Source organism: Helianthus annuus, chromosome 5, assembly GCF_002127325.2.
Source record: "Helianthus annuus cultivar XRQ/B chromosome 5, HanXRQr2.0-SUNRISE, whole genome shotgun sequence".
NCBI classification, from domain to species: domain Eukaryota; kingdom Viridiplantae; phylum Streptophyta; class Magnoliopsida; order Asterales; family Asteraceae; genus Helianthus; species Helianthus annuus.
This window is the reverse complement of record NC_035437.2, coordinates 2,508,280-2,520,706: the sequence shown is the minus strand read 5'-3', so window position 1 is coordinate 2,520,706 and position 12,427 is coordinate 2,508,280. Positions and strand designations below refer to the sequence as shown.

The 12,427-nt window shown below is 38.2% G+C and overlaps 1 protein-coding gene across 1 annotated transcript; it reads right to left on the bottom strand.

The window, feature by feature from the left end:
- Positions 1–10,186: 10,186 nt before the first annotated feature.
- Positions 10,187–10,930, bottom strand: LOC110939553. Its single transcript, XM_022181108.1, has one exon. It carries the CDS (start codon positions 10,928–10,930, stop codon positions 10,187–10,189), a length of 744 nt encoding a protein of 247 aa, XP_022036800.1.
- Positions 10,931–12,427: the final 1,497 nt, after the last annotated feature.

Genomic DNA, 12,427 nt, shown 5'->3' with positions numbered 1-12,427 from the left:
CATTGGATCAGTATCCTCGTCCATGTCATTTTCCCCAGAGAAGTGGTCTTCCGGTCCTAGTGGGTTAAAACCCCCGGGTTCTGGAAAAATGTTGGCCGGGTTGAATCGGCTTTAAAAAACTGGGGTTGGGTCACCAAAGGAGTGGTGAGAGTTGGATCTCTGCAAAGGTATGAAAGAGGGTAGTTGTTCGTTGGGCTCATTTTCCGATTGGGGCCCAAAGGAGTGCTGGTAAGAAGGTGAAGAGCTGAGGGAAACTGACCGTCTCCCGGGTTCAACATAGAGCCTCCACGGCTCTTGTGGACTAGTGCTCATGGTGATGGATGGGGTACGCCGGTGCGAAGGCCCGGCTTCGTGATCGTGACCCGTGACTGGTCCTTTGCCTCGACCGCGAAGAAATCTTGGTGGCATGTTGACCTGCATACAAGTTTTAGATAACAACAACAACATATAATAATAAGACCCAAAAGTAAAACAAAACAGAGTTTGTCCTATGTTCTTTGTCTAGACTCGGAACTCGAAGAATGTGCAATCCGTGCACTGAGACTAAACACAAAAGGCTAGTGTTTAATTCACTCAGTGTTGGCTCTGATACCAACCTGTCACACCCCTAATTTCCACGTGTCACCGGTGGGCCCGGTGGGGGATTAACGTGACGTAGTTGATATCATCATAGTCAAACAACACAAATTATAATGCACAGCGGAAGCAAAGATAGATTCATTTCAATTTAAATTATTGTAATATTCGAGTATCACAAAATGTCGAAATAGAATCCACAGGCAGAATCAAATAAAAAGGAAACTTCATTTCAACAGACTTCATGCATCCTAAGTTTGCGAGACTTCTATGGATGCTTAAGGAGTGACCAGCCTATTACGCGTAGTACCTGCACTTAGTCTTTTTGGAAAATACGTCAGTTTACACTGGTAAATACAATTTAACTGACTCATTTTGAAAATGTTTAAAATTGATTTGAATGCTCGTGGCATAAAACTATTTATAACTTGGGATAATTATTTGCTTAATAATCTTGTAAAAGAATTACATGTTCGTTCTGCGTTCGGTAGCCCGGGTCATGCCGGGTTAAAGATTAATAGACACACCACTTAATATAATTCCGCCGCGAGACTTCTCTCGTACCGACGATTATATATGTTGTACAACACTACGGGTGTACGCCTACACCCGAGTGCTAAGGTCGTGGCCATTCTTTGAATGATGCCAAGGATATCCGGGACATGGTCATTAAGCCCCCAAAGGCGTTAAACAAACAAAACAGCATTTTCAAACGGGTTAATTTGACTGCACATAACCAAGACCGGTTAAGGTCAATTCCCCGACCAAGCGGTATTTTATATACCGTACCCCAAGCCCGTATAGGGAAAATAAGTTAAACGTATTTACCTGAGAAAAGTATAAACCAAATATAACGAGTGCACGTAGCTTTTACTGGGCTCCTAGATCTGGAAATTAAGGTTTTAATAACCTATTAGAATCCTAACGGGTCTTAAGCTTAGACCGGTTAGTTTTATATAAAGATTACGGTTTTAAACGCACAATAAGGCGAAGACCGTTTTAGAATGTGGTTTTGTCCCAACAAGCTTGCACACTTGTTTTATATGGGTAACATAATCACATTCTGGATTTTGAGACCAAAAAGATATGGTTTGACCCGTTTCGGCTAAAATGGCCAAACTAGTCACATAAGCCGATCCGAACGCGTATAATGCGTAACGAGTAACCATAAGAGTCAAATACAAGTTTCTGAAGTCAATATGCTTAAAATATGTTGTGATATCAGAATGATACCTTCCATTATGCCCCAAATGATTTTAAACCAAAACTATGCCTCATAAGGGCGTTTTGGTCATTTTATAAGGTGTAAAAGGGTTAAAATGATAACCTGAGTTACAGGTCTGATTAAATTAGTAAATATACTTAATTTACTAAGTTATAACAGTAGGGTATCAAATTTATGTGAAATTTATTATCTTTAACCTTACTATGCACCGTAGGGCATTTTGGTAATTTCACATGTGCCTAAAAGGTCAATTCTGGAATTCAGAGTTCAAAACATTTGCCTACTGTTTAAAATATAAAAATTCACTGATCATATCAGTAGGTTCAATCCTTTAAGCTTAATAAGGCTCTAGTGCACACTTATGCGTTAAAAATGCCTGAAACGCGATTTGGAGCCACTTCCGGGTTTTCTGTAAAAAACTGATATTTTTAACATTCCAGAAGGCTCAAAATAATTTATTTATCATAACAAATCAGTAGAAACTGGTTTGAGGTCAAAAGTATTTGTAAAACTCATTTTATGGTTAAAAAGGGCAAAACCGGCATAAACCGAATTAATCCTAGAATACTAAGTTATGCTCAGCCTAAAAATAAATAAAAATCACCAAAAATCCCAAAATATTATTTTATAACAGTGGGTAAAAAGTTTGGTATAAAAATTTGGGTTTTGATAGGCTATACATAATTTACGCCATTTAATTAGTAAAGAAGCTCTTAATTACGCTATTGAGCATAACTCTTAATCTAGACCTCAAACTGACTTCAAATTTTGGGTGCAAGTTTATAAATCAGTAGCTAAGGTGCCTACCCTTTTACATTTTAAAAAATCACGTTTTAAGGTCAAATGGGCATAATGGTCAACATATAAGCGATTAACGGAAACATGCATGTGAATAGGATATCCAATGAACCAAGTTGTATAATCTCAGAGAGTTATACTAACATGTAAATAGGTTCAAAAGAAGCTCTAAGGCAATCCTAATCTTGGCTTAAACGGGTCAGAACTGAAAGTCAAAGCAGAAGTCAAACTTTGCGACTTTCGGTTCCAAACCGAGCCTAAACTGAAAATTGTCGAATGTTGGAACATGTTCTTACATTAATTACCAAGTTATTTTAATGAACAAACAGATTGCATGTAACCTACATTGCTAATTATGCATTAATTCGCAAATAACCTTTCTGTTGACTTTTTACAATAAGCTTTGACTCGACAATTAACATAGTTAGAGTGGGAATCTGGAAATACCCTTTTAAGGGTTTGTTACCCACGTAATTACCTACTTAAAGGTATCTTTAATTCGTGATTTGACAGAGCACATTTTAATTAATCACGAAGTCAAACCTTAATTACGACGGTTTGACTTTTAGCTAATTACTATGCTTAAAACGAATTAAAGGAAGTTAAGGACACTTACAAGAGTCCTAAGAAGGATTAGGGACCTAATGAAAGTTGGTTGCTGTCCAGGGAAGCTCCAGAGAAGTCTTGAACCAATGTTTCAAATGAGCAAATGAAATGGTTACAACTTCATGCTCTTATATAGTGAACTACAAGGTCCAAGATCATGCCAAGCTAGCCTAGAATGGTTACAAGATCAACCCAAGTGTCCCTAATAGGCTAAATACTGCCTAGCAAGCCCCTGATTTCGAAATCCATCCTTTTAAGTCGGTGTAACGGGCTGAACAGGCAGCTGTCCAAAATCTGCTGCCAGCGACAGCCTTATGGACCGTAAGCGTAAGGCCTTGCGATCCGTAAGCACCTCTTGCGGACCGTATGCTGAAATGGCTACGGTCCGTAACCGACCTTTGCTGAAAATGCCCAGGTACCCTCCTTACGGACCGTAAGCCTGGGGCCTTGTGGTCCGTAACCGATGGTCAGAGGACAAAAATTTTAAAACTTCTAAGTCTTGACCATGCAACTTTGAAGTGCCGAAACATCAGGCTTTTACTGCGGTGTAGGGTCCACCATTTCAGGTTTTGCATGCTTGCATGAACATTGATACCTTGGATTCTTATGGCATGCTTAATTTGACGGAATTACCAAGAACAAGTCTTGGATTCTCATATTAGTTGGACAATTTAATTAACTATCTTTGATTCCCTTTTTACAAGGATTTTATTCAGCATTTCCAGTAGTAATAATCCTGCCAAATCCGAAGTCCATATAGAAGATGGAACTTTATTTATTTGGAAACAACCGGTTAGCATAGACGATGTTTATCAAATGATTTAAGGATCTTGGGATTTATAAATTTGGGTCATTCAGAGGTATTTTAATAACATGACGCCCTTGGGTCGTTCAGAGGTATTTTAATAACATGATGCCCTTTTTATTAAAAATCCTATCATACATCTTTTATTCTGATCCGGTTTTCCTGACACGTCTGTCTCTCATGACACGTGTCTTTATTTCAATGGACAGGAATTTTCGAGGTGTTACATAATCCAACCTTGCGGGACTGTATCCCTGCTGACTTAGACCAATAGGTTGAGGGTAATGTTGCCTGGAAGGGGGCCTACCACTATAACTAAGAAAATCTCTTAAAAAGCCCAAAGTGCAGAAATCATCAAAGGATACATAAAAGAGGAGTTGGAACCAAGTGATTCCTTCTTGTCTATTTGTTTTTCCTACATTTATATTTTTATTTTCTAGTTTATCTTTTTAAATCTTTCAAAACCTTTTATCAAAATTTGGTCAGATTAGAAGTTAATGATAAGGTGATGACTGTCGTAAGGGTCATGCAAAAACCTAATTAGACTAAGTAGATAGCGTAAGTAAGGTATCATATCCACGGGGAATATGTGGTTTGCGTTTAGCTAAATTATTTAACTAACTACTACTAGTCTTGAATTGGGGGTTTGATTGATTTAAAAGATAACTTTAAACTAACTACGAGAAAGATATCAGATTTATAAAACGTAACTTCCTCCAAACTTCAGGTTCTAGGTTTCACAAAACTCAGTTTACTCAGTTAATTGGCCATCACATAGACATGATGTTCGAAAGTTGGTTAATTTAAGATGGTAATCAAAAATTGGTCTTTGTCATCAGATCTTTTATAATTCGAGTAACCCTATTTACTAGTGTGAGTCAACCTACTCTATGTCACCCAACAAGTTACTAGGTTTTGTCATCAACCGAACAAGTTTTAAAGCAAGAACTCAAAACACATGCAAATAGTTCAAAGAAACCAACACATCAATGTATTCATACAACTTTGTCAATGTCAAAAACACATCCAAACATGATTATAAACTAAGAAACGTAAAAACCTAACAGAACCGTCCGCCTGGAGGAAGCCATGGAGAGCTTAGGCGCTCATGGTTGTCGTAACCGCTTCAGCTGTCATCCTGAATGGATCCGATCATACGCAAGTGGCTTGAAAGATGAAAAGATGATGCACAATTCGTCCCCTTCTTCGTGTGTGACGGATGGAAGTGTAAAAAATCCCCAATGTGATGCCTTAATTTGTCCTTTCATGTGACGGCTATGTATGATAATTATGTATGATTTGAGAGATAGAATAATTAATGTAGTATCTCTTTTTGTCCCTATATGTCGGCTGAAACTTGAATTGGTGAAAAGTGGTACCTAAATAACGTTAGTTAGCCGACTTAATAATGTTTCCGTAAAAAGACTTGCTCCGCACGTCGCGGACCACTTCAACCCCCCCCCCCCCCCCCGTGTCGTGGGGGCCACATACTTGCCCAATTCGTCCCCTTCTTCGTGTGTGACGGTTGGATGTGTAAAAAATCCCCAATGTGATGCCTTAATTTGTCCTTTCATGTGACGGCTATGTATGATAATTATGTATGATTTGAGAGATGGAATAATTAATGTAGTATCTCTTTTTGTCCCTATATGTCGGCTGAAACTTGAATTGGTGAAAAGTGGTACCTGAATAACGTTAGTTAGCCAACTTAGTAATGTTTCCGTAAAAGACTTGCTCCACACGTTGCGGACCACTTCAACCCCCCCCCCCCCCCGTGTCGCGGGGGTCCACATACTTGCCCAATACGTTTTTTATTCAACCGACATAACTTGACTTTCAGCTCAACGGGTCGCGGAAGGATGAAACACTTGTGTCGCATGTCACCTTAGATGTCGAGATTGATTTCTTTCATCTCGCGTCCCAGATTAACTTGCCGAATCCATTTTCTAAGTTCGTTCTCTCTCGTTTACTTGTTTTAATACATGTTAATCACAAAAACACTACTACATAATAAATATATAACACATACGAATTAATATATTTCATACGCTAAAATCCGACACAAATTATATGATACACGGCATATTTTGACCCGACATCACATCTCCACACTTATCTTTTTTTGTCCAAAAAAATTCTCTGCAATGGAATCACAATCAAAACATTGGCAATCAATATATTCAATTAATTTATTAACAAATCAAATCACACGTTAACCAAGATTGCAGGTATACGATCCACTTAAACCTAACCGCCAGTTTCCAAGCCCTTATTCATGATTCATTAAGTTTAATTGCTTATATTCATCTATGGATCTCACACTCAAAAGACTACAACGCCACCTAATCACGTTTCAAGCTTATAAGGTTAAAAGATAAATATCTATCATCTTATATAAAAAAATATTATGCTATTCCGATTAAACTTATGATGGATAGATGGATGATGTTGCGAGCTTTACATGTTTTTGTATACGATCAACTTAGCGGACATACCCCGCCCGAGTCACAATCCCAGTGGTTAATACCATAAGTCTCATATATTTTTTTCTTTTTGTAACTCCACCTAGAGGGTATGTACCACATGAGTCACAATCCTCGTGGCAATACCATAGGCTTTGTCAATACACACTAGCTCAAAAGAATGGATGGATGGAATATTTTTTTCGGGCGCCACACTGTTTCGGATTTGTTTTCACAAAAAGAAACAAGTGTGCCAATTTAATCGGAAAAAAACTTATAAGTTTTTTACTTATAACATACATCTTATACTTTCCACAGTTTCAGTTTTATCATAGCTCCTAAGGTGAGAACCCACAAGACTCCTAATTTAAGATATATTATATCATTCCTAAGGAACTCGTCAACTGTTTGGGCCTACCCACATATCCTAAATTACACATATGACCGGCCATTCATTATCTCATATATATAGTAATTAAATGCCAACGATCCAATTATACCTATCATTTTCCATTTTGTGCAAAAACTTTCTCAAAATAATTTTTTTTCAATTTTTTGGATTTTTGGTTTTTCCATTTTTCTTTTTTTTTCTTTTTTATACGACTCGACATTAACACTAACTAAGACACAACTAGACGGTAGTCTCCCTCCTCACACTTATTTCCTTCATACGCAAGTGGCTTGAAAGATGAAAGGATGATCCACAATTCGTCCCCTTCTTTCGTGTGTGATGGCTGGATGTGTTAAAAATCCCCAATGTGATGCCTTAGTTTGTCCTTTTATATATGCATGTGAGCTATGTATGATAACTAGTTGATGCCCGCCCGCGTTGCGGGGCGATGGCCGAATAATGAGCGAGTGTTAGTCAGTTCATTGACATGAAAAACAATTAAATCGAGTCAACCAATTAAAACAAAACACTTTTATACTTTTAATTTAAAAAAAAAAACTAAAACAATGGCAATATTGTAATTTTTAACTGAGGGAAAGTTGTATTTTTTGACTGTGGTAAAATCGTAATTTGACAAAAGCTAAAGTAATGGCAGTACTGTAAATTTGAACCTGGGGCAAAATTGTAAATTTTCACAGGGGCAAATTCGTAATTTTTAACTTGGGATAACAACGTAATATAAATTTGAACTAAGGGCACAATCATAATTTTAAGCTTGAGGCAAAAGTACAATTTTATTTTGAGCCGAGGGCAAAATCGTAATTTTGAGTTCGGGGAAAAAACATAATTTTATTTTGAACTGGGGAAAAAACGTAATTTTGAATTGAGGGCGAAATCACAATTTTTAAATGGGGAAAATCACATTTTTGAATAGAGGGCAAGATCGTTGTAACAACCCGAGTTTCCAAGGTCTTTTCCTCAAAACAACGTTATCTGTTTCACATCTGTGTTTGTATAACTTGCTTTTTTTTTGAACGGTAAACTTCATTAACGAAAAAACGACGACCCAAGCCGGGCCGCCAAAACAACTACACGATTACATATTTACAAATGAACTCCAATCCTTCTAATCTAAGCCTTTATACCTCGATCTACTTGAAAACCAAAGAAAACTTAAATCTTTAACTTCGCTAATAATACTTTCAATCCTAACCGCCGAATTTGAAAATTTTACGTTAATCCTAGAACGCCAAATGCTCCAGCTAGCAATCATAATGATACCTTGGACCGCTTCCTTTTTCCTGTTTGACAATCCGAGATCTTTATGGAACGTAAAGAGATCTCGAAGAGAAAAAGCGAAGATATTTGGAATTTTGCACCAAGAACTAACTCCACTCCAAATTGTCGAGGCAATGAAACAAGCCACAAACGGGTGATTGGCCGATTCATCCTCGGAATTACACAAGGGGCACGACGTGTCACCAATCCCGATGTTTCTTCTCCTTAACGCTTCGGTTGTGGGCACTTTGTTCATCTCTAACCTCCAGGCATGAATGTTAACTTTGGCAGGAACCTATTTACACCATTCCAACACAAAATTGCTCTCCTGCATTTGATCCTCTTTCAATAACTTTTTAACCGCTTTGACCGAGAACAAACCATCCGATTCAGAGATCCACTTCCACCAGGCCTTCCCAGCCGTTAAATGGACAGTATCAAGCAGCCCGACTAACTGTTTTAAACTAGAACGCGTACCTGAGTCCAACATGACCGAGTTCCAGCTCCATGAATACCTTCCATCGGCGTTTTGACTGTTGATCCTATCCGCAACCGAGGCCCTTTTATCAACTTCCAAACTAAAAAGATCTGGATAAACTACCTTGAGAGGTTCATCAAGTAACCAAGTATCGAGCCAAAATGAAACATCTTCACCGTTACCAAGAGATCCTCTCATAAAGCTTCTTAACGGACAGCCACCTACCTTTGTGTTGACAAAATTCTTTGCTATATTATTCCAAACACCGGAAAGGGATTTTTTAAACGGAATACATTCCCATCCCGTCCTACTAGCATGAAGAGCATCGATGACTTTTTTCCACAAGTTACTATCTTCTGTCTTGTATCTCCAACCCCATTTCGATAATAAGGACTTATTCATCACTTCTAATTTACTTAAACCCAAACCTCCCTTATTTTTTTGACATGTGACCTTTTCCCAAGCAACCCAATGCATCTTTTTTTCTTCTCCGGATCCACCCCATAAAAACTTCTTTATCATGGATTCTAATTCCGAGATTATCTTCTTTGGAGCCTTATAAAGGGAAAAGTAATAAGTTGGGAGACTTTCCATGACAGATTTTATTAAAACCACCCTACCCCCAATAGAAAGAAGGTGAGACTTCCATTTAGAGAGTCGAGCCCGGAAACTCTCGATAACTGGAAGCCAATTCGAGATTCTATTCATATTGGCTCCAACTTTGAGCCCAAGATATTTAAAGGGGGACAATCATGTTTACACCCGACTATACTCGCCATTTCCCCTATTTCTCCCAACCCCACTCCAATACCATAAAGATAATATTTATCGATATTAATTTTAAGACCTGAACAGAGAAAAAAACATCGAAGAATTCTTACTATGTTCAAAAGTTCCGCTCTTGACCATTCACCCATAACAATAGCGTCGTCTGCGTACAAAAAATGAGCAATACTCGGCCCGTTGTTAGGAGTCGAAATCCCTTTAATGACCCCGGCTCTCATTGCGTTGTCAATCATACACGAAAGAGCCTCCATCACTACCAAGAAAAGAAAAGGCGACAACGGATCACCTTGTCTCATACCTTTTTCACATTTAAACGTAAAAGTTGGCGAACCATTTACCAACACCGAAGAATTAGCCGACTTTAGAATCCCCTTAATCCAAGAACACCATTTATTGTGAAAACCCATTTTTTGAAGGATGCTTACAACAAAATTCCAATTCACGTTATCATAAGCCTTGTCGAAATCAATTTTCAAGATGAAAGCTTTAGATTTTTTCTTTTTTTTTTATCCAAGAAATAAGTCATTAACTATAAGCGAACCATCCAGAATATATATCCCTTGAAGGAAAGCCGACTGAGACTCTGATATAACACCGTCAAGAACCATCCTCATGCGATTGGCTAGAACTTTTGAGATCACCTTACTTATTGCTCCCACCAGATTAATTGGCCTATAGTTAATAAGCGAAACCGGATCAGTAACTTTAGGCACAAGGGCAATAAATGAAGCCCCACTACCTAAAGAAATCTCACCGTGGGTATAAAACCAACCGAAAATTCTCACAAAATCGTCTTTGAATATAAGCTCCAAAAATGTTTGATGAATCTAAAATTCATCCCATCAGGACCCATGGCTCTCTCGTCACCACAATTAAAAACTGCTTCTTTGATTTCATGCTCCGAGAACGGCTCAATAAGAAAATTACTATCCATTTCCGAAATCTTCTTAATATTCATACATTCCAACTCCGGACGATTGAGAGCAACTTCTCTAAATTTGTCTTGAAAAAACGAAAGAACCTGTTTTTTAATTAACGCCGGTTTCGAACCCCAAACACCATCAATGTTGAGGCCGTGAATCAAGTTGGAGGCCTTCCTATTATTAATCAAAGCATGAAAGAATTTGGAGTTCTCATCACCATCTAAAGCCCACTTCGAACGCGCTCTTTGTTTGAGATCCAAATTTCTTCTATAATCTGATTCTTTCACAATTTTCCTATTTTCCACCAACGTCCATTCTTCTTCTTCTGTGAGGTCCCTATTTTCCATATCACTTTCCAATACCTCTAGTTCCAAAAGAGCCAAACTGACAGATTCCTTTTCTTTGCTCAAGAATTCGTCCCTCCAGATTTTAAGACGAGCTCTAATATGGGCGAATTTAGAAGAAAGACTAGCGTCTGGCGGATCAAAAGTAACAAATTTCTCCGAGGCCTCTTTGACAGCTTCCTCAAAACCCGGCTGCCCAATCCACGAACTGTAGACACGAAAAGGACGAGGGCCGAGTTTGAGGTCCACAACCTCCATAACAATAGGACAATGATCTAAAAGCCTACCAGGAAGAACCCGCACACAAGCCTGAGGCCAAGAATTAAAAAATTCAGAACACACCAGGAAACGGTCAAGTTTACTGAGCTTCCTACCATTTGCTTTGAAATTGTGCACGTTTATTATATGCTTGAGATACTGTGTTATTGTTTGATTTGCGATTAATGTAACTTGTTCATGTTTGATTTATGTGGGTGTATTGTATATAGTTTGATTAAAGTGGGAACTTATGAACTGTTTAAGTGTATAAACATAATTCATGCATAACGAATGATTGGTATGTGGTTCTATTTAACATGTAAACTTATATTACTAATAGATTAGCATATAATTTAGCATCATGCAACTACAATACTAATTTGTTTATGTTACACAAGTGTACCCATGGTTTCTTTATATCTTCATGCAAATATTAATGCACATAACATCACATATGAGCATAACCCATGGCAACGGTCATACACCACGACGAAACATCACTGTTTCACCACAAAGCCCACTCGACGAAACATCAGTGTTTCGCCACAAGGCTTACTCAACGAAACTGTGGAGTTTCGCCGTCACCTTGTTTCGTCGGAGAATGGGTTGCCGTAATGGGCTTCGGCCCAAGTGTAGTTCTATTTTAAACCTGCCGCATTCACGTTATGTTAAACCTAAATTCACGAAACCCTAGACACTCGATGGCAGTAGCAGACCCCCACGAGATATTATCTTCTTCGATTAAGCCATTGGTTAGTAATCTATATATCTACACTAACTGTTAATTGTCAATTGATGTTTATGTATAATCTTGGATATGATCTGGTCTATTTAACTTTTGATTGATTCCTCTCGGCTATGTGCAATTGTTTGGCATGTGATCTGAGTTGTGGGTGTTATCAAATAATAATTGTGCAAAGATCGAACAGGGATAGTTAGTCTTATTGATTTATATTCTTATAATAGGGAATTGAATATGATGATGACTTATACGATTTCATGTGTTAACAATCTGGTTGATGCTCTAGGGTTCATGTTAGTCGATGGAGTTGGTGTGAGTATATGGTGCTGGGTTCGTGTTGATGGTCCTGATTATGTGTACGTGTTATGCAGATTGTAATGGTAATGAATACTAGGGTTGCATGATAGTGTTGGATCTCTGAGTTGTATCAGCATCTTAGTCTAGGGGTGGCAATGGCTAGTTGATTTGAAAATTGATTAGGGTTTCTGTGTGTGATGAACTGCATGATGACGAAACACTTAGAGTTTCCCCACCTCTCCTTGCCGACGAAACATAGAGTTTCGTCACCTCTTATTGTCGACGAAACATGGGCCACCCATTGATATGAGATTATTTCACTTGGGCCTGTTATGTAAGTTGGACCACTTACACTTTGCCAAGTGGATCACACACACGCACATGGATGAATAATGGTTTTAATAGTGATATGATAACAATCAGTGATTTTGTAAACTAACTGGTGTGAGATTCACCCA